This window comes from Mytilus trossulus, chromosome 8 (genome assembly GCF_036588685.1).
Source record: "Mytilus trossulus isolate FHL-02 chromosome 8, PNRI_Mtr1.1.1.hap1, whole genome shotgun sequence".
Lineage (NCBI taxonomy): Eukaryota > Metazoa > Mollusca > Bivalvia > Mytilida > Mytilidae > Mytilus > Mytilus trossulus.
In genome coordinates, this window is record NC_086380.1 from 68,866,745 (window position 1) to 68,889,447 (window position 22,703).

Sequence of the window (22,703 nt, forward strand, 5' to 3'; positions counted from 1 at the left end):
TTAAATCAAGTCAATTGTAAGTGAACATTTTTATTTGTTTTTATACACAGTATCACTGTCCAAAATGTTACATTGTCTACGTTAGCCATCTTCTTTTAAAAAGAATACCTTCAATATAATGTGAAACAAATAAATATAAGTTATATAATCTAGTGCATACTTTGTTAAAAAAATGCATTTCAACTATACTTGTCATAAAGAGCGAAGAATTGGGGTAAAAAATAAATTGCAAATAAAGGATATAGATCATTTATACTTTCTGAGATATGAAACTTCATTATACAAAAAAGTTTACGTTACTGACATTCGTTTCAAGACAAAAATAGACCTATGGTAAATTCATTAAGAAGTACCAAAACTTACCAAAATTACTTACACCAAGTATCATGACATGTCAGACAGAATGTTATGACAAAATTGATAAAAGAACTAATTTGGAATATGATATAAGTTTTTAACATTACATACCAAAAGTAATTTGAAAGTCATTTTACAACTAGTTTTGTTTAATAATGTTTTTTGTCCTCAAGTTGAATGTGCTGTAAAATCATAACGCTGTTTAGGCTTCTAATAACATTTTAATATCTAATTAGTCTATCAGATAAACAAACAATATTGGTATGAAGGCAGTTCGTTATACTTTTTAATGATAACTATAATAAATACACTTCTTTTACGAGCTGATCATTTCAGCCTAACTTCTAATTTACATTTTTTTCAATTTTGTAATACATTTACAATATCAGTATGAATTTCTCCTCTAGCAATTATATCTTATGATAACAGTTCCTTATATCTAAATATATAATTAGAGAAAAATACTTTAATTGATTTATCATGCCCAACGAACTTCTAATGCATATTTTGTTTATTTTCTAATAAATGTACAATCTTTATATGATTTTCTCTTCTTGCAATATCTAGTGGTTTTAGTCCTCTTAATTTAATGTTACAATCTGCTTCATGTTTTAATAACAATTCAACAATCTCTATATGACCTTTATAACAAGCTACACAAACAGGGGATACGCCTGTTCCGTTACACTTATTAATGTCAGCTTTATTGTTTATTAACATCTGTACTACTTCAGTATGTCCATTCTGACAAGCAATAAACAGAGGTGATATTTCTTTATCATTACACTTATTGATGACAGCCTTTTTGTTTATTAACATTTCCACTACTTCAGTATGTCCTTGCTGGCAAGCAATGCTCAGAGGTGATGCACCATTATCTCTACACTTATTGGAGTCAGCCTTATTGCTCAATAAGACCTGTACTACTTCAGTATGTCCATTCTCACAAGCAATGTACAGAGGTGACACTCCATTATCTCTACACTTATTGATGTCAGCCTTATTGTTTATTAACATCTGTACTACTTCAGTATGACCTTCCTGACAAGCACAATACAGAGGTGATACTCCATCTTTAGGACAATGGTTTACAATACTGTTACAATGATATAAGCACCATGTAACCATATCAATATATCCTTTATAACAACACAGTGTTAATGCAGTGTTTTTGTAATCTGTGTCGTGTAGACTAGCCAGTTCCTTCTGTTGTGATATTTCTATATCTTTTAAGTGTACAAGTATTCTTTGTCTGAAGATTTTATCGTCCATATTGATGTTACAGAAGACATCTACTACCTTTCCTCTTAACCAGTCGTCTACCAATCTATTGATATAACTTTGCTGATATCTTTCTGATACAGCTATTAAATATGCATCTCTCTTGCCTTTTTTTTGAAAAACAAACCTTTCACGAATAAACTGACTTGAAGCATTCTTAATTAAACAGTAAATCATTGTACTGCCAAAATAAAAAGCAAGAAAGTCAAACAGCTTGTCATGAATAGTTCTATACACTTCTCCATCCTTTCGAATAAAAGTATGAGTAAGTGAATCCAGCTCATCACGAAGTACCAATCGAGATGTTCCTTTCATTACTTTACAAGCTTCATACGTGTTCTGTATAATTGATTCGATATCTTTATCGACATCTTCTGTGAGCAATTCTTCTTTTAAACGATTGTTAAACATGACACATAGAGCAAGTGCACAGTATTTTGCATGTGCTCCTTCCGTCTGTAATTTATCTATCTCGTCTTTGTAAACTGTATATGGATTCCTAAAGAAATCTACCATTCTCAAATTTGCGTTTTTGCTGTATAATTGACATAAAAGAGGAAAACAGTCAAACATGTCATAAAATTCCTTGATCTTGGAGGCGTTTGATTTCAAGTACAGCTCTGCAATAGATTGTTTTTCGGTTTTAGATAATCGCATATCTTCAGATAAAAGATTGCATTCACATGATTGATAAAACGATAAAGATTTCATTTTTTCATCCTTGAAAACCTGAAGTCTACAAGACATGATTAATTTGACTGGTTTCTTTTCTAGTAATATATTAATTGTTTCTTTCAGAGTTTTCCAGTTTTCCAACTTTGTAGGATTAATGGTATATGTTCCACAAAAGTCATCAACAACAAATAGGATTTTCTTACTTGGATTGTACCACTTGATGATTTCTTTAGGGCTTGTTATCGGTAAAACATCATAGTCCCCTTCGTGCATTCGTAAAGCAACATGACGCACTAATGATGATTTTCCTGTTCCCGAACTTCCGGTGACAACAACGCAGCCATGGTTTTTAATACATTTTAATACACTCTTTGCTATGTTTGTTTCTATAAACATTTTGTCATCTTCTGTCCAAGTTTCTAATTCCTCTTTAATTTGACCTAAAAAGTTAGGATTTGATATTTACTTAAAATATGCTTTTATTTTGAGACCGACTACTGTGACCTTGCTATACTGATATATACTAGTATCATAAAACACTACAAAGGTCTTTGCTTATTCCTTATCAAAGTTATTCCTCAAGTACAATGTATAGGAGCAACAAAGAATCAAAGGTTTTTCTATATGTTGCGTTCAGTTTTGTGATGTGTTGTTTCGTTGCACCAATTTTATTTAGGTTTTGGGAGGGTTGGGTTTGATGTTCAATCCTACCACATTCTGTCGGTTCCTGTCCGAAGTCAGTAGCCTGTAATTCAATAATTGTCCTCTGTAACTGTATAATATATTTGTTTTTTTGTTTTTATTTTGTTCATCAGTCAGGCTATAATGTTTGTTTTCATATTGTATGTGATTTATATTTTGTATTTGTTTGCTCATTGTCATAGAAAAGAGAGGCGAGATATACCAAAGGGACATCCAAACTCAAAGTCTGAAATCAACAGACAACACATTTGCTTAAAAACGATAGTACACAAAACTGAACACAGTTAAGTATAGACTGAGCAACACAAACCCTACCACAAATTTTGGCTCCGGAAGAGAACGAAGATCTTGCTTTACATGCAATAACGGTCAACAAACACGTGATGGCGTCCGTAAAACTCATAAAGAGAGAATTTCACCTTCACCTCTTGCATATCTTTGTTTCATTGCTTCCTTTCGAACAGCAACACTCTATCTAGGAGCTATATACTACGTATGCAGGCGCTGCAGGAATGAAAGCTATCTAGAAACTATACGTACTTACATATAATTCCATATGGTCTTTGGTGCATTGTTGGCTCATTGACAATCATACTATGTATATCTAATATTTTATTACGACACCTGTATAAATGTCCATATCCCAGTGACGGTACAAAATGTTCAACTACACAAGGTGGCCAACAATCCTACTACGTAAAAGAACTTTCTGTCAAAAGAAGTTGATTTCACAAAGTGACACTATCAAATATTCCAAATACAAGTCTTCATGGCTTTTTGTTAGTAAAAATGCTATCAATTTGAAGGCATGTTATAGTCAACGATACAATGATAGCAAGAAATCTTACAAAATATGAGAGATTTCTGTTAGATAAGTCTTACAGGAATTCTGTTTAGAATACTAAAAATAGTGGTAAAAATTTCATACTCCCGTTTAACTCTTCGGATTGAAATTATTTTAAAATATGTTCAACTACACATACTAGCATAGCTTGTGCTTACATTACATGGACTCAAGTTATTATCTGTGAACCAAAATGTTTTCAGTGGCAGAGGCAGACAACACCATAATATATTACTACTATAATTTATGTATGACCTTTATTTTGCTAAAGTGTTGAATGAGAGATTGGCAGCAACCCACTATCAATCAAATAAAAGGTCACTGTTGATAATCATTGTTATGTGCAACACGCTGTTAACCTTGCTCATATTTTTTTTTTCAAAATCGCATCTCAAAGTGCAAAAAGTATATATTTTTCAGGGGCAATTTCTACAAACATGAATTAGATTAAAAAAAATTTAGATTGTTTGGGAAAATACGTCTCTCCACGCTCTTGAACTAAAAATGTTTATTACATATAAGTTTAACCTAGATTTTATAACGTAAACAAGAGTGCAAACGCTGAAATGTTTCAAATTCTTTTCTAAAAAATGATAAAATGTTGATATTTCTAGATATAAAACTTGACTTCAATGTTTTCTAATATAGGATTTCGGTATTTTTTTCTATAGAAAAAACTTTATGCTATATCTGATAGAAAAATAAAATAAAAACAGTGGGTTGCCGTTCATTTTAGTTCACAATTTGCATCCAATAGAAACATGCATTTTTGTTTAGGTCCTTTCGTCTGCTAAACTAATAGTAGAAAAACCAGTAATATCGAAATCAAGAAAAGAACTAAATTACATAAATCGCTTAAATTTTGTAAACGTTTAATTAGATATAAACTAGAGGCTCTCAAGTGCCTGTGTCGTTCACCTGTATTTACTGATGCTTTGGAAATCATGTAAAATATGGTTTATACATAATTGATAGTATTAGATATAAGATATAATTAGATTATATAATGATACTAAGACAATATAAAAAAAAACTGCCAAATTTCTGAAAAAAATATTAACTCAAGGGTAACAACCTAACGACAAGTTCTCCTATTTTTCTGAAAATATCAGGGCAGATAAATCTAAATCTGATATACATTTCTGCCAAACGTCAAATTTAATTTAAATGCTTTTTAGTTTTAGAGGTACTAACAAAAACTGCATTTTACCCCTATGTTTCATTTTTTGCCATAACGGCCATATCTTGGTTGGTTGGTCGGGTCACTGGACATGTATTTTAAACAAGATATCCTTATAATGGTTATGGCCAAGTTTGGTTAAATTTGTCTCAGTAGTTTCAGAGTAGAAGATTTTTATAAAAAATAACACAAATTTACTCAAAATTGTTAAACATTCTCTATAAACATGATAAAGGGCAATAACTCCAAAAGGGAACTGTTCTTTTTTTGTCACTTTGACTTATTTGTAGAGCTTACTTTGCTGAAAATTATTGCTGTTTACAGTTTATGTATATCTATAATAATATTCAATATGATAACCCAAAACAGAAAAATTTACTTAAATTTTAAATGCAGGGGCAGTAATCCAATAACGCCAGAAGATATCTGCTAGACAGACATATACACATAACAATCCTTACATACCACAAACTTACATTAGCTACTGCTTGTAGCTGAAGAAAAACAGACCCCCAAAAAAATGAACACTGGGTAAAAAAGCATGGAAATAAGGTCAAGTCATAATAAAACTTGTTCGACTGATATTGTTATGAAATATTACCATACACAAAATAAAATTGACCTATTGCATATAGTTTTAGACAAAAAGACCAGAACACAAAAACTTAATTAAGACTACTGAACCCTGAAAATAAGGTCAAGGTCATAATACACCTGCCAATTGGACATATACACCTTCAGTACTTATAAACATTACATAAACCAAAAAAAATAGACCTGTTGTTTATAGTATCTGATATATTGACTTTATCATGAAAAAGTAGCCTTGTTCACTGACGAAAGACTTGAGGTCGAGGTCAAATGAAAACTGTCTGACGGACATAGTTACCCTTTTATTCAAAATAAGAAAGAAATTAACATCATAGAAAATCTTTTAGATATTGTGGATTAATTTTTTTTCAAGTAGTCAATGAGACATGAAAATAAGGTTAAGGACAAAAGACAATTGACAGACGGAGACCTAATATTATAAGGCATATATATACAAATCATGTAACATTATTGTTTCTCACCTTCTAATATATTAAGCTTTTAAGAAGAATCACTATTTCTATTTCCAGCTTTCTGTGCAAAAAATCCTAGATTCAAGAATTGGTTTTCACCTATATATTCCAGGGGCATTATTCCCATATGGTCTTCAGATTATTCTTTAAAAAAGGTAGATAAAACTTGCCATTCCCCTTAAACTGACTTTATCATAAACTAATACATGTAAACTAAGAAAAAAAGTTTCATAGTCAATAGACTGTGACAGTGTGGAGCGAGAGCCAATTTATGCATGACATAAGCCAATATTAATACAACTCTATACCAATTATCATTGACCTACCACTAGTGGTTCACCATAAACTAGACATAATCACAAACTACCGACAATGGAAACATCATACCTATGTACTCCATCAAGTCGAGACAATAAAGTTCCATATTATATATTTATCAATAAAAAAAAAGAGAGGCTATCTTTATAGATATAAATTAGTCATCAAAATTCCAAGAAAACTACTGTTCAGTCCTTGGATGGTGTATAGTTCCCACTAACACCATATATAATCACACCATACACCATACACCATACACCATTACACCATACACCTTGTACCATTACCTCATACACGTTACACCTTTGCACCATACACGTTACACAATACACCATACATAATTCCCCATTCCATCGACACGATCCGAAATTACCCATAACGCAATTAAATTTCAAATATTAATATTATTATTATTGTTGATGTTTACAATTGGAAAAAAATCAAATAAAAAAGAACTTCAATTGCAACTAATCAAATGTTGTACACCGTTCATTCACACCATTCCCAGTCGCACGTTACACAATCACGCCATTCCTCATACACCATTACACCATTTCCCTTACACCATAGCACATACAATTTACACCATTACACCATATGCAATACACCATTACACCATAAACGTTTTTTTGGGAAGTTTACACCATCCAAGGGCTGTAAGCACTTTTGGGTAATTGTACGAACACTGAATATCTCAACTTTTTGGTACATCAAGTCTCATAACTCAATAACACACAAGAGGCTGTCAAGTGACAGCAAACCTGATTTTCTTGTCGAACCCTGAACATTTGATTAAGTATGGAAAAAAAATATTATAAAGAGTATTATCAAATTAGTAATGAAAACGATATTTGCAAATCTGAACCCCAAATAGGATCAATGTAAAAATTGGACATTATCACACACAACAAAAATAAAATAGTATATAACAACTGTGACCTATCTACCTTCATACAATTGAGAATGGAAAAGGGGAATGTATTCAAGAGTCAACAACCCGACCATAGAAAAACAACAGCAGAAGGTCACCAACAGGTCTTCAATGCAACGAGAAATTCCCGAACCCGGAGGCGTCCTTCAGCTGGCCCCTAAACAAATATATGCTAGTTCAGTGATAATGAACGCCATACTAATTTCCAAATTGTACACAAGAAACTCAAACTAAAAGTATACAAGACTAACAAAGACCAGAGGCTCCTGACTTGAGACAGGCGCAAAAATGCAGCGGGGTTGAACATGTTTGTGAGATCTCACCCCCCCCCCTAATACCTCTAGCCAATGTAGAAAAGTAAACGCAGAACAATACGTACATAACACACATAACACATAACACACTTGACATAAACAAAAAGATCCTAAAGAAATTTTGATGCTATTAATACTGAATAAGTATGAGTAATTTCCCCGTGAACAGAAGTAATAGTTTAACATCTAATTCCAACATAAGAGGATTTAAGGTAGCACAATACAAAGATTTTATAACTCCAACTACCAAGTTTTAAAATGCTGTAACTTTCTTAATAATGCTTGAAAATTTATAAAAATGGTAGTTTTGGATAGCTAACAGATTACTCTTTCAAATTAATGCATTGTTAGCATTATGCAACAATTATGTAACCAATTATAATGTTAACGGTGTTTAAAATATTTTTCACCAAATTTCCACTTTCAAATGAAATTAGCTTCTGCATATGTATCCCTAGAGGCTTGATTTTATTATATGTTGTTCCTATGGCCACTACCTACAAAAGGGTGTCTCAGATTTCAGATAGAATGTATAGAACAAATTTTACACCTAATTAAATGTTCCTTCATCCAAGCATATCTTGGATGTGCAGGATGAAGGTCATTCTTAGAATATGAGCCTGAGGCTCGAAAGTAATGAATTAGCTTAACTTCTCTTTGAGGGGTGAAGCTTACATATAATATCTCTGTTTAAAGAAACAAACTATACATGGCCAGTGACCTTGACCCTAGTATATAAGCACCTGTTCCATAATAACTTGTCATAATTTAAAGCAAGTTTGTGTCGACCAAATATAAAACCCAGTGGAAAAGGGTGGGTCTGACTGATAATCCCTAGGGTGGGAATTAATTACTTTCGAGCCTCAGGCTCATATTCTAAGAATGACCTTCATCCTGCACATCCAAGATATGCTTGGATGAAGGAACATTCTTATTCATATTTCGCCTTCGGTCTCAAGTAATGAATTAGCTTGTTTAAAGTGTAGACACAAACTATAAAACAATTTTTATATAAATGCCAACATTTAATAAAGGATAAAAATCACAAGATCATCCAGTAACTACAACTGAAGAAAAGTGTTTTAGTACTGATATTATTTACTCTCCTGTTATAGAACTTGAAAAAGTTTTACCATATGTCTAGACAAAACTGTTGCCATAATGTCCTTAATAGAACATCCTGAAGCTAAATGCACTTAAGAAGAGGTTCCTCTAAATGAGTTAACCTTAAAACCTCGGAAAATTAGAACTCTCTCTAACTATCTAAACTTTACGAAAAGACTTAGATGAATTCTCTCACCTATTCTGTACACAAAACATGATAAATCATTGTCTTAACAACACAAAGTTTTGGTTTATCAAAACCTTTGATCACCTCATAAGGTAAACTAACTAACATATCTAGTATTTTTCAAAAACTCATGTATATGAAAAAATAAAGTGCCATGTCTCTGAATGAAAGACATAGAATGTAAATCTACAGCTGATAAAGATAGTACTTTAAGGCAGATGTAGTCAAGGCAAATAAAGACACAAGTATAAAAGACAGTCTTCAATGTTAAATACTCCAATGAATATTAAGAACCTAAAACAGATAGCACTAAATTCATCTCCCAAGTGAAAGAGTATCTAACTCTTCAATTGCAGATTCAGGTTTCAGCAACCTGACACAAATACATGTAGTAAACAAACAAATTCAGTAACATCTTGTTCTTAAAGGATAAAGTCTGTTTCAACATAGAACAAGGAAAATTCACATTAAACATGCTGAATATGAAAAACTTGAGTTTTACAAAAAAATCAATAATCAATAACATCCTTTTTAGATGGTGATAAGGAATTGATCACACCAAATAATGAAATTTCTCAAAAAATATTGATAATGCTTGATTATAGATGCAAGGTCTCCAAGATGAAGTGTAAATATATTTTACAAATGATTCTGAAATCTCCTGTTTATATTAAAGTGATTTCTGAGTATAATACACACGTTTTTACCCTACTGCACAATCAACTCTTCAGGTGTTGGTTCACTTATATTCTTTACAATATACAGTTAAATTAAGTCTCTTCCTGACGGAAAGACATTATCTTCAGTATACAACATTGTTACTAATGTTTATGCTTAGCAGTTTAACTGGCAAATAAATTAAAATTGGTTTTAGCAAAGAAACCCAACTCTTAGCAAGCCAAAAAAGGATAACCAAAAGAGCCTTCTGAACTTTATCACTAATAATTTTCTTTATAATTATCCCCAACAATGAAAAAGATGGGAAAATATAAGGTCTTAATTCTGATCATGAAAAATACAAACATCTCTGAAAGGAGCTTGTTGGTCTAAAGACAATGAAGTAATTATCTACAGATTTGAAAATGAAAATGTACTAACAACAAAACTAATACATCTTCTTTCAATTGCCATCCTTTTGAATCTGTAAATTTTTTAGACATATGATAAGCATCAAAAATTTCTTACGAGGAATAAAAAGAGCAGTGATAAAAATGTTCTTTCTTGAACACCAAGCCCAAATAATGAAACATTTGTAGTAAGTATGTTAAGTGACAAAGAGGTTATACCTCCTATTGCATAATAAAAGCTACTGAAATAGTATTTTCTGATTGTATAACTATCTGTGACTAAAACTTTTTCTCCAAAAGAAAAATATAGCCAACAATACTATGAAATCTATATTAAATGAGTGCATACTCTTAAAGAAGCTCCAATACATTCTACCAACAGAAACATTTTCTTCAAATTTGGATCCCAAATCCTTCTTTTGTCAGAGGAATCTGGTTCAATCCAAAAACTTATTTGGATGGGTCTATAAATAAAATTTTTAATTTCTGATTTTAAATTGTTAAAAAATTTCACCTATCATGCCTATTGATGATAATAAACTTTGTAACAACTATACAGTGTTTCAACATTATTTCTTGCCATATCTGCAATGTAACATTCCCACAGATACTACATTAAAAGCATTCGTCACAAGACCAATATATGATGTAAATCATCTAAAATACAGTTACACAATTCTATTTAAGAAAAATTTCCCAAGGGAGATAATTTTACCATTTCTCATCTGTCAGAAAAAACTTAAATAGCTCAGTATCAATAATGAGACAAAGGAAAACAATGTGCTTCCAAGGAATGAGTACCAACTTCTCAAAATTTATTCCGAAGCACAGCTTATCAAGCATTTGCACCACTTCTTCTGTATTCACAATACAATCATCTAAACTCTGATCCATAATAAAAGAATCATCAATGTATAAACTATAGCATGTATATACTTCAAGTGACATTATTTCATAAATACATAAGACAGGTTTTAAAACCTTAGTAAAAACTCTTGATGCAGAAGCCAATCCAAAACAAAAAACATAAATATCATATCAATGTCTTTTCCACATGAATCAGGAAATTGTGATATAATCATAAATGATACCTAAATATGCATCTGTGAGATCTATAGATGTTAGCTCTCTCTATATATATATATATAGATAATTATTCTAAAAAGAATTATATCTAAACAAAAGATAAATGGTCCTGCTCCAAATGCTGATTAGCCACAAACTAAGTTTGTTTGAATTTTTCAAATAGATACAAGCCTTGAAGACCAATCTTTCTTAGGAACTTAGAAAATATAAAAATAAACTGATTTTCCATTGATCGATCAACCTCTTAAATAGCTCCCTTAGCTATCAATTTTTGGACTTATGAAAATAATTCATCCTTATGAAAGGTGAAATGTATTTAATTCAAAAATGATAAACCTTGTGGTACATCATTAAAAATAATTTTATAACCATTTCTTAATATATCTAATATCAATAGATCATTAGAAACATTTTCCAAAACATAATATTTAAGTTATCTACTGTATATATAGCAACTGGTTGAGAAAAGTGACCTCTTCGAAATTATCTGTTCCCTTTTGGAAACCTCTCCCTCTCAATGAAGGGAATTGCCTACTAGTATAGTACACTAGTTGACCAACAGAGCATCTGCAGTTAAAAAACTGATATTGCCTTTCCCATAACAGCTGGGAGTAAATTAATTGCTAGACCTGGAACCTCTTCCAAGGAATCTATAATTTGCTTTAGAATATTTGTATAAACACAAGTTTGCTTTTTGCAATCATAACTAGAAATGTGATAAAGCAACTATCACAACAGAATTACAAAAAAGTTTTATCATCTAAATATTTCTGAGCATCTCCTATGGGTTTAACCAGAAACCCATGGTCAAACAAACAAATAGAATTTTACAATAAAATCCTTGTATTATCAAGATCCAATGGCTCATTCTTACAACAAGAAATAGCCAACTCGACAATAGGGGTAATGATCAACCCCTTAAGAAAATATCTCTGGGTTCCCTGCATCTTTGAAACCACAGAGTGGGCCTGTCTATTTCGATTTTAATTTATCCCCGACACACTAGGATTGTCACAGTTCTCAGTGTGATAGTATTATTTCCTCTATGAACTTTATATTTTCCTGATTTTATCAAAATCATGATTAAACTGATCAATAAACAGGATGAGATAATGGACCATTAATCTCACTAAAAGAAGCCTTAAAGGCTTCTGAAAACCTTAATGCAGGATCAAAAGACGTATCAAAATCAACTCCAGCTGGACTATCATCAGCCATGACACAAACTCCAAAAAGAGGTACATACACCGTATCATTTCAGTAGATCAGATCAAAAAATTAGAACTAAATCTTCATAAAAGTAAGCCTCTAATGGCAAAAATCAAATAAAGCAGCAGGTTTCTCTACAAACTCTGCTAGAGTTGAAGGCAGTGAAACTGTCTCAAACCTCATGATTCATACAGGTTCTTTACTACATTAATAATAATGAGTAAATGTAACAATATACATGCCTATCTTAAATCTCAACAGCACTTTCGTGAGAAACATTCACAAATCAAGTAGAATTTGAAGTTATACAAGTAGCACTAGATTTTAAAACTTACTTTTAACAGGTTCTGTTGCTTTGTCAATTATTTCCAAATGCCATGCCATTATGACCTATTATAAAACTACTAGGTTTTATAACTGTTATGAAGAGGATTTATTCAAAATACCTCTTGATTTCCTATTAGATTTATCATCTTTATAATTTCTAAAACATTCCAGAGGTGATTAAAATCATAACCATCACCCTAGTAAGTGTAAACATCATTCTAAACATCTTGCAAAAACAATACATTTGCATAAACAAATTCAGCCATTGTAATACAAAATGTGTACCTGTGCAGGTAAAACACGTGTAAATTGTGAAGAGTACTCACACCCTTCAGGTGAATAGAAATACTTTTAAATATCTACCTGTTTAACAAACAGGAGTATGAATTAAGTAACACATGTGCCGTACATCGTACTAATGCAAAAACTTAATGAATATATAAAATTGTCATACATCGTAGACAATAAAATATTTAATTAATTTCCATGAACACTTGTCATACATCGTAGACTAGAAATTTTTAAATTCATTTCCATCAACACTTGTCATACATCGTAGACAATTGAGGAATTATTATTTGTAAATAACAAAATAACATTAGAACTTGTCGTACTTCGTAGACAAGTTAATGTAACTTTAATAACTTTCTCCCAAATTTAAGATAAAAATAAAATAACTAAAAAGAACGCACGTGAAGCTGAGACTACTTTAATAGTAGTCTCAGACGTGAAGTGTCCACTTCACCCTCAAGAAAAATAATGACAAGTTATTATGGAACAGGTGCTTATATACTAGGGTCAAGGTCACTGGCCAGGTATAGTTTGTTTCTTTAAACAGAGAAATTATATGTAAGCTTCACCCCTCATAGAGAAGTTAAGCTAATTCATTACTTGAGACCGAAGGCGAAATATGAATAAGAACATTATCTTCTTTTATGTGGTTAGGATGTTTCACTAATTGGAGATTTATGAGAGAATAGAATACCATAGAGACAATCTGAGACACCCTTTTGAAGCCCATGATGTGTTGATTAAGATTTCGTTAAAATTTTCTGTATAGTTAAAGAGATGAAAGAGCTAAATTCATTCAAGTGACCTTACCCAGATTTTGCCACTAATTATATAATAATTGATTACATAATGATTGCATAATAAAAATATTACATTCATTTAAAAGATTAATCTATTATCTATCTATATGTACCTCTTTTATTATTTTCTATGCATTCATAAGAAAGTTACAGCATTTCAAATGTTAGTGATTGGAAGTAAAAAAATCTTTGTATTGTGCTACCTTAATCAATACAAATAGGTTTTCTAGAACTAGATATGATGTAATGCTATATGTATCGATTCAATTTTCCCCTTTTTTCAAAAACTAATATAGATCTGCAACTTATCTATCAACTTTATCTTCGCATTGTAACATATCCTGTAATGAAAATAGATCGTTGTCTAATTAAACGAATTAACTTCATAAGTATAAATATATATAGCATACAGAAAATTAGTTTATATAGAATAACAAACAAACCTATCACAAACTGTTTCATAAAATTTACATAAGAAAAGAAAAAAATCCTAAATTTCTTTTATCATTCACATAATGTCTTTTAATTTTACAAAAAATGGATTATTTCCCTTTGTAAAAAAAATGATTAATTCTTTAAAAAAATATTTTCTGGGAAAGGGTTATAACTGAACAACGAGAAAATCTAAAATTGTGAAAATTGAACTTGACCTTTAGTCACAGGAAACAACAAATCTATCTTTTTTTAAAAACGGACACTGTTTGGCATCTACCCAACTGTCCATCAATCCGACCACCGTCCGCCGTACATTTCCAAACCAATAACCGATGTTTACTACGAAAATCTGTTATATGAAAATATATATAACTTAAAAGGTAGATTACGTCAATTGATAAAAATAATTACCCAAATTTCATGCAAATTTGTTGAAGCGTTTTTGAGTTATTGTCTGTCATGTAAACTACGAACAGATATATGGAAAGACAGAGAGACAAACAACTGCAGTATACCGTAATACAGTCAATAAATGGGCTTGTTTCACATCTTAATTATAACAGTTAAGTTTTACACATCTGGTCTAAATAAGTGTTATATACCTCTTATGTTCCATGGAATTGGATCTTTCAAAATAACTCTAATTTCTTCCATCACTTTCTGTGATTGTTTGATTTCTAGCATAATTTCCTGATTTGAATGATCTAAGATTTTCACCTTTAACTCTAGGCACTCCTCATGCAGTGACTGACCACCCAATCTACTTACAGCCTACAATAAATATTTGAAACCTAGTCACCATAACCTTATATATAATTATATGGTACCGATACCATTTTTATTCAGTATTCCAAGGAAGCTAGTTATTTAATCTTTCAATATTGATGTCACTTGAGCACAAGAAAGGTTAAGCTTATAAACTGCATACCTTAATCTGGCTCAATGAAAATTGGAAGAAAATACATACGTGATCAATGATTTTGAATAGTAGAGGCCCCTCATGACCTGTCAATGCTATGGACAAAATCACCAGATTTGCGGCAAACGATACAATGGCTTCTAAAATCAAGATATTGGTCACGTGACAAAAGGTCAGTGTGTACGATTTTTTGTTAAACGTGCATGCCTTGTGGATTTTTTTACTCGTTTCGTGTTATTTGTACTCGTACATTAATAAAAATGAAAGTATTCAATTAAAGATTGAATAAGCTTTCTTTTTATACATTATTTTTTATTAAAAAATGTTGTTAAAGATTTATAAACTCACGAGTGAAGTGATATTTGTTTTGGAAATTTGCCTAGGTCCACTGAAAATCCCTAACTATTCCTTAAATAGGTATGGTACCGTGTTGAGGGGTATAAAATATGCAGTAAAATAATTTTTTAGTTCTTATTTTGTCCATCATTGATCACCAAAAAAATGGATACGCACTTGTGTCAGCTTATTCGTGTCGAAGCGGAGATCGAAGGGAGACAATTCGGTACACGCATCGGAGGACATTGTAAGCTCACAACAATAAATGTGAGTAAAATTAATGATAGCAGTTATATTTTGACACTCTCATGAATAACTATTCAATATGTCATGTTCCTCTACTGTTGTAACATTAACATAGTCATGGAATGGTTGAACATGCCATTATTCAAGTACTTACAGGTTTTTGAAAACTTCCAAAGGCAAAAAGAAAACTTGAGATTTTATTTAACTGACTTTTCTTTGAAAATTTAAATTGTAAAACACCCTGATGGTAGATACAGGTCTTTGTTTTACTTTCTTTGTATCAAATTTATCATTAAGAATATGAAAATAAACTCAGTTTACATTTTGGTTGTTAAAAGAACAATTTCTTTTTTAAATATAAATTTCACTCTAAAATTACACTTTAATTTTATATCTAAAATAGAAAGTTTTTAATCCGGTGCACTAATGTTGCATCAGAAATAAGATTAACAGAGTTATTTAGACTGAAGAACTTATAGATTGACCCTTTGTTTGCTGATCATATTGGAAAAAAGAGTTATATTATAAATTCTAACACAGCATCAATTGTGAAACAATAGTTCTCTCCTCCAGACATTTACGTTTCAAGATGCGAGGCTTGTCGGTCAATTTACATATTTAAGATTTCACTGATAAGAGTGGAAACATAACTTATTGACAGAGATTCTGTTTTAATGATATTTTGAAACAATACATTTATTTACCAACTATCTTTGTTTTTCTACTATAATCTGCAAAAAGATTTGTCCTTTATGTGTGACATCAATGATCGTCAGGCATAATTATCGGTAGCCTTTTTTTCTGATGTAACAACGGCAAATTCTGAGAAAAGCAAGAACTTTTTAGAAGATCCAGGTCTTTTATAAAGTGAGGGGCGATTATTCAACTTAACAGAAAATATATATTTTATTTCATACCCTAAAAATACAAGCAAGAAGTGTTTAGCGTCCATTTGTCAGCAGAAAGTGTATACAAATAGAATTTAACGTTGCATTACATGAAAATAAATATCTCTGAAAAAGAAATTGTAGTCAATGCATGCTTCAAAATTGTGAACGTTAACATTGAATGAAAAAAGTCAATTTGCACTGGACAGAATTACACGTACAATTTTTGTTTTATTATACCTAGTTTAAGATACAGTGTCGGATCTAAGGGGTCTGGGGATTGGAACCCTTCTTTGCATGGACGATCAATGCATAAGAATGTGAAAATATAGTTGGACCCTCTACCCCGCCCCCAACCTCCACCCCAATTTTACAAGTTTTTGATTTTTTTTCTATAAGATATTTGACTTCAAAAGTCCTACAAACAACTTTTGAGTCCTTTAATTAAACTATTGATGGAGTAATGCATGTTTACTAAAGCTGATCAGTAAATAATTTATAAAAGCATTGTTTAAACAAAAGAGTGTTATTAGCCCTACAGGTGGTTGAAATACTGACAATTTTGCAAAATTTATCAAAAATCTGTTTTTTAAGACATACATCATAATTTAAAAAAAACACTGCATAAAGTAATATATGTATCACATATATCAGACTGCTAGTTTGTATAATTATAATTTACATCATGATTATTGCAATAAGTTGTTATTTAATTAATTTAAAAAAAAAATTAAATTGATAGCTCAAAATATTAATCTTGAATCAGTATGTATACTTTTGATTTTTTTTTAAACATCTATATACTATTCATTAGGGAACTTATTAAAATGACATCTTGCACAAGATATTCGTGGCAGTTCACAAAATTTTACAGTTGTCATTATTAAGATATTGACACAATTTATACAACCAAATTCATTGTTGATAAATATGTTTACTGAAATCATTGTAAAATTGTTCTTTCTATTGATTTAATGTTTAGTTGTCACTTACTTTAGCACCCAAACTGTACCAAAATAAAGATTTGTTTAATGATTTCCAATGAGATACAATGTAACAGTCTAAATAGTTATCAAAAGTCAAAACTATCCACCAATGTGCCTGTCATGTCTTCATGCAGTTGTAGGTCACTTTACAGAAATCAGCAATGAATACATTTCATTGTTTTCAGGCAGATGGGAAAAAGAGTAATAGTAGCTTTTAAGCTTTAAAACTGCAAGAGAATATAAAACATATAATTATATAAATAAGGGAATAATAGAAACAAAAAAGGCAGGAATTAGCCTCTGCATGTAAAGCGTCTCCTACTTATCTTAAGAGGAGCTGATGTATACTTAGAACTTATAAGAAAAAAGGATGCTGAGGACTTGGCCACATCAATCAGCATTTTTAGACACTACATAATGGCCAATTGCAACCTGTCCTATTTACCAACAAAACTTTAATTAGTATGAAAATTAATACATAGGGTGGGAATTAAACCCATGTATGCTAATTTTCTTCATTGTTCTCTATATACATACATGTATATGAAATATATCAAATGCAAATAAATGATGTAAATATGATAATTTACATCTTAGGCAAGGTGTGTTATGTAACTCTTGAGTGTATTAAAATGCAATTGTAAAATTGATTGTCTCTGCTGTTAGCCAATAATAACACGATAATGGTTATTTCTAAGTATTAAGTAACAGCACAGTGCAATTTAGGTAAACAAACATTAATAATCTACCACGTGTTTGTCTGCTGTGCTTGAATTCAAAACGATCCACCATGCGTTCGGGTTATTTACACGAATTTGAACTAAAGCAGACAGTTAAACATGTCTGATTATCTTATTAGTTCTGTAATTGATTGATTTTTTACCGTAAATAGTGAATACACAACATGCCTGAGATATCCTCACAAAACACATGACTATTTTGTAACGATGAACGGTAACGTATAGTCATTTCATAACAGTAAATCCCATTGGATAAGCTACCCTACACAATACATAATATGCACATTAATGATTGTATACGCAATCGTGTGAGCTCTCAAATTGATGGGAAGATCTAAACATTGTAATCTGCCATTTTGACGTAAGAAACCAACTAATTTTCAATCTTGGAATAAAGGACATTACGCACGTTGCCAGCGAATCAAGCATACCAGTCATGTGCAATTATATCTTTTGTTTATTTTATACACTTACTTTTCTATGCTTCAGTAAATTTAATATTTTAATTTACTACAGAACGGAACATCGTTCACAATGATACCGTAGAAACAAATATAGGTGGCACTGTTTGTGGGCGTAATCGATTTACATATGGGTACTTTTTGTGTTGACAGATTGACCTTAATATGTCCGATTCAGGCGTTTTTCTTTCGACTCTACTGATACCTGTGAAACACTTACATCAGATATATTACTCCATGCTGTATTAAAATCAACAGTGGCGATTTTGTCAGGATGAGCCAATATGTTTCTATACCATTTAATCCTTGCTAGATCAGGTCCTGGAGATGTCTCCGCTGATAATGGTAGTTTGTCAAATCCATTGATTGGCCGGGACACAGATGTCAGGTTTCGGATCAAACAAATCATCAAAGTTACATCAAAAGTTGTAGAATCAGGTACACCTATAAAACAAACAGTATCACAATTCAGTACACCTGCAACATCAACAGTATCAACGTAACACAAAAGGTATTTACATGAATTACACCTACAACATCATGTGTTATATCAAATGTATGAGTATAATGTACATCTGTTACATCAAAAGTGTAAGAGATGAAGAAAACCTTTGAAACAAACAATAGCATATTTAAGCACAACCGTAACATTGAAATTGTTTTAGTGAAGTACAATTATATTATCACAAGTATTAGATTGAAGTATACACTTATGTGATATCAAAAGCCTTTAACACCAACAGTTAGAGATACAAGTACACTTGTAATACCAAAATTAAGAGTCAAGTATATTTACAACATCAAAGGAAATTCAAAGTACATCAATAATATCAAAAGAAATTGAATAAAGTAGACCTATAAAGCTAAAGTACGAGAAGCCAACCTGTGTAAATCAAGGGAAAGAAGTACACCCGCAACATTAAAAGTATAGAAATAAGTACACCTATAACGAATATTAACTTCGATATCATAAGAATGAAGTACATCTGTTTTATAAAATAAATATGAAGTACATGTGTACGTTTGACAATAACATTCACTTTGAAAGTAAAAACATAATAGCACGAAAAAAACTTATACTTTAAAAGTATGATAATGAAGTGCACCTATAACATCACAAGTTTTAAAATTAAGAACACCTGTGTTATCAAAAGCATAAGAAACAAGTACACATATTACACGAGAATATGACAATAAGTACTTCTATAACATTAAATGTATAAACATGATGTACACCTGTATAATCAAAAGAATACGATTAAGATTCATCTGATACATCAAAAGTATGACAATTAAGTAAAGTGAACATGTAACAAAAAGTAGCAGAAAGAAGCACACTTTTCATATAAAAAGAATGGAAATAAAGTACACCTTTAACATTAAAGGTCTTGAAGGAAGTACACATGTAGCATCAAATGTATTAAAACGAAATACAACTGGAAGATTAAAAGTATGAGACTGAACTACATTTGTAGCATCAATAATATGAAAATGAAATACTAGTAAACAACGAAGTTCACCTGTTGTATCAAAAGTATTGGAATACATTGCAACTGTAACAGAAAGAAAAGGTTTACAGTGGAGTTCACTGGAAACTGTAACATAATCCACATAAAATACACGTGTTTTATCTTACGTATTAGAATGAAGAAGCCTGAACCATCAAAAGTATTTGAAGGGGTATACCTGAATCAAGAGTAAGCGAATGAAGAATATATGTTATGTCGAAAGTGTGAGAATGATGAACACTTGTAACATTTAACGTTTTATAATCAGATGCACACACCGGTAACATTAAAAGATTTTCAATCTTGAAGGAATATTTCAAGAAAGAGCACCTATAACAAGCTAGATTGAAGTAAACCTGTTATATTAAAAGTATCATAGTCCGGATATTCAAAGTCATCTAAAGTTTAAGTAAATGTTGATCTGCTGACTTATTTATAACATAGCCTCTAAGATATCTGAAACGTTTAAATTGACTGTTGAACAGGAACGATGTCAACTCTACGATTATATCAATGGGCTGAAGATTGCATTAAGGTAGAGCACTAAAGACACTGTTGTTGATAGATGATTAGACATTCTGGAGTATTTTCTTGAAATGACCTTTAGTGCTAGTGTGTAAAGCAGTTCAGGATATAGCTGTATTATAAATATATGTGGAGTCTACTACATAAGTCCAAATGCACACATAAAACATCTAAGGCACATTATTAACAGCAATTGAAAAGTGTTTTTTAATCTTCAAGTCACAGTTTGTCCGTCTATCTGGAGCAAAAACTCTCAAGTTACAGCAATTTGGTTTAAGATGATCCGGTGATGGGTTTAAAAGAAATCTTTGCTAGAAAATGATCGCACATTCGATGCTTATTTTGCTGATGATTGTTGTTGGATGCATTCATAGGAGCAGTTTTTTTGGCAAACAATACATATCCCTTAGCAATCATATAAAGCATACCATTTGTTGGAAACAGTAGATCCCACTGAGTCTGTGTTAAAACTCTTTTGAATTTCTAATCATTAAGAGTATTGTAGTTTGTATTCAGTGTTGAAGGTAGAAAGGTAGGGGGAAATGATCTGTCAAAATAAGTACGGACTGCTCTGGTTGCCACTCCTTTCAATAACAAAGATAATCTGACATATTTCTCTTCTTCCTCTAAGATGGGTGCTATTATTTTAAAAATGTATCCGTGCACTTTTAAAGCCTATTACATTATTGATGTATGGTCCATGCCTTTCTGAAAAAAATATCAAAGTTTTTCGGTACATATTATTTACAAAAAATAATTACAACATTGCATTCAAAGTGAAACAAGTTTTATTTCCTTATTTTCATACTGCTAACACTGTGTTCCCTCGTGTTTTGTAGGTGTATAGAATGTGTAGAATGTAATTGTTGTCTTCTGTTCATATCATATTCTGTGAATTCATTATTATTCGTTGGGTACTAATTTTTGTGGATTTTGTGGTTACAAGTAAACCACGAAATTAAGTGTTCAACGAATGTCAAATTTTCAATAGGCTTGCATGCAGACCTCGGCAAAACCACAAAATTAAATATCCAGGAACAAGTAAGTTTTCCTTTATCCACTAAAATTGGTACCCACAAAAATAAATGAATTTACAGTAATGTACGGCAGTGATAGCTTGGTTGTTAGAACGCTGACCCATTCTATTTATAATATTTATACATGTGACTTTTTTTTGGTAGATAGCTGCCTTTATTCACTGATAGTAAAAGGCGCGTGATTTTGTTGATTAATTGATAATGATGACCGTCTGAATACACTTGAATCAAAAGAAAGTCGTTATGTCACATTCGATTATACCAGACACACAAATAGCATTGATATACAAGGAAATTAATTGCTGCTTGCTTAATGTCTCGTGGCAAATATTTTATGCATATTCATAGCAACAGCTTTAATTGTATGTCATGTTTTACAGCAATTGATAAAGTTAATTCGATAAGATCAAGTGAAACAAAAATTCATAGAAATGGGAAATACAGATTAAGGGAAATATTTCAAAATCTTGTTTTAAAGTGTAGATAATGAATTATTTTAAACGAATTTCTATTTTAAAAATAATAATAATGTTAGACAAGCTCTGTTCATTTTAAATTGGTGAAATGTATCTTGTTTTAGCTATTTAAACATAATGACGACATCAACAAATATCATTTCTATCACATTTAAAAAGATGATTTTGTTTCTTACTTTTCCCTAGCCAGTAACAGTGCAGACATATTTGATAAATAAAGCTTACAATTGTTCCTATAAGACAGTGTAAATATATCCTGATCAGGCGCCTAAGTTACAAGAAATGTACATATTCTTAATCTGATATGCACAATTTAATTATGTTTTTGGTATTTGTCAATTTCATTGAAATTTGATCATATTTGACTTCGAACTATAAAGGACGAAATCTCATATATTTTCATATCTTAT

General features: G+C 31.1%; 1 protein-coding gene across 1 annotated transcript; it reads right to left on the minus strand.

The window, feature by feature from the left end:
- Positions 1 to 227: 227 nt before the first annotated feature.
- LOC134727916 (uncharacterized) lies at positions 228 to 22,498 on the minus strand. Its single transcript, XM_063592311.1, has 4 exons — positions 22,470 to 22,498; positions 18,968 to 19,277; positions 14,775 to 14,943; positions 228 to 2,753 (listed from the first exon to the last, which is right to left on the minus strand). The coding sequence occupies exons 1-4, from the start codon at positions 22,496 to 22,498 to the stop codon at positions 853 to 855; spliced, it is 2,409 nt and encodes an 802-aa protein (XP_063448381.1). The 3' UTR covers positions 228 to 852.
- Positions 22,499 to 22,703: the final 205 nt, after the last annotated feature.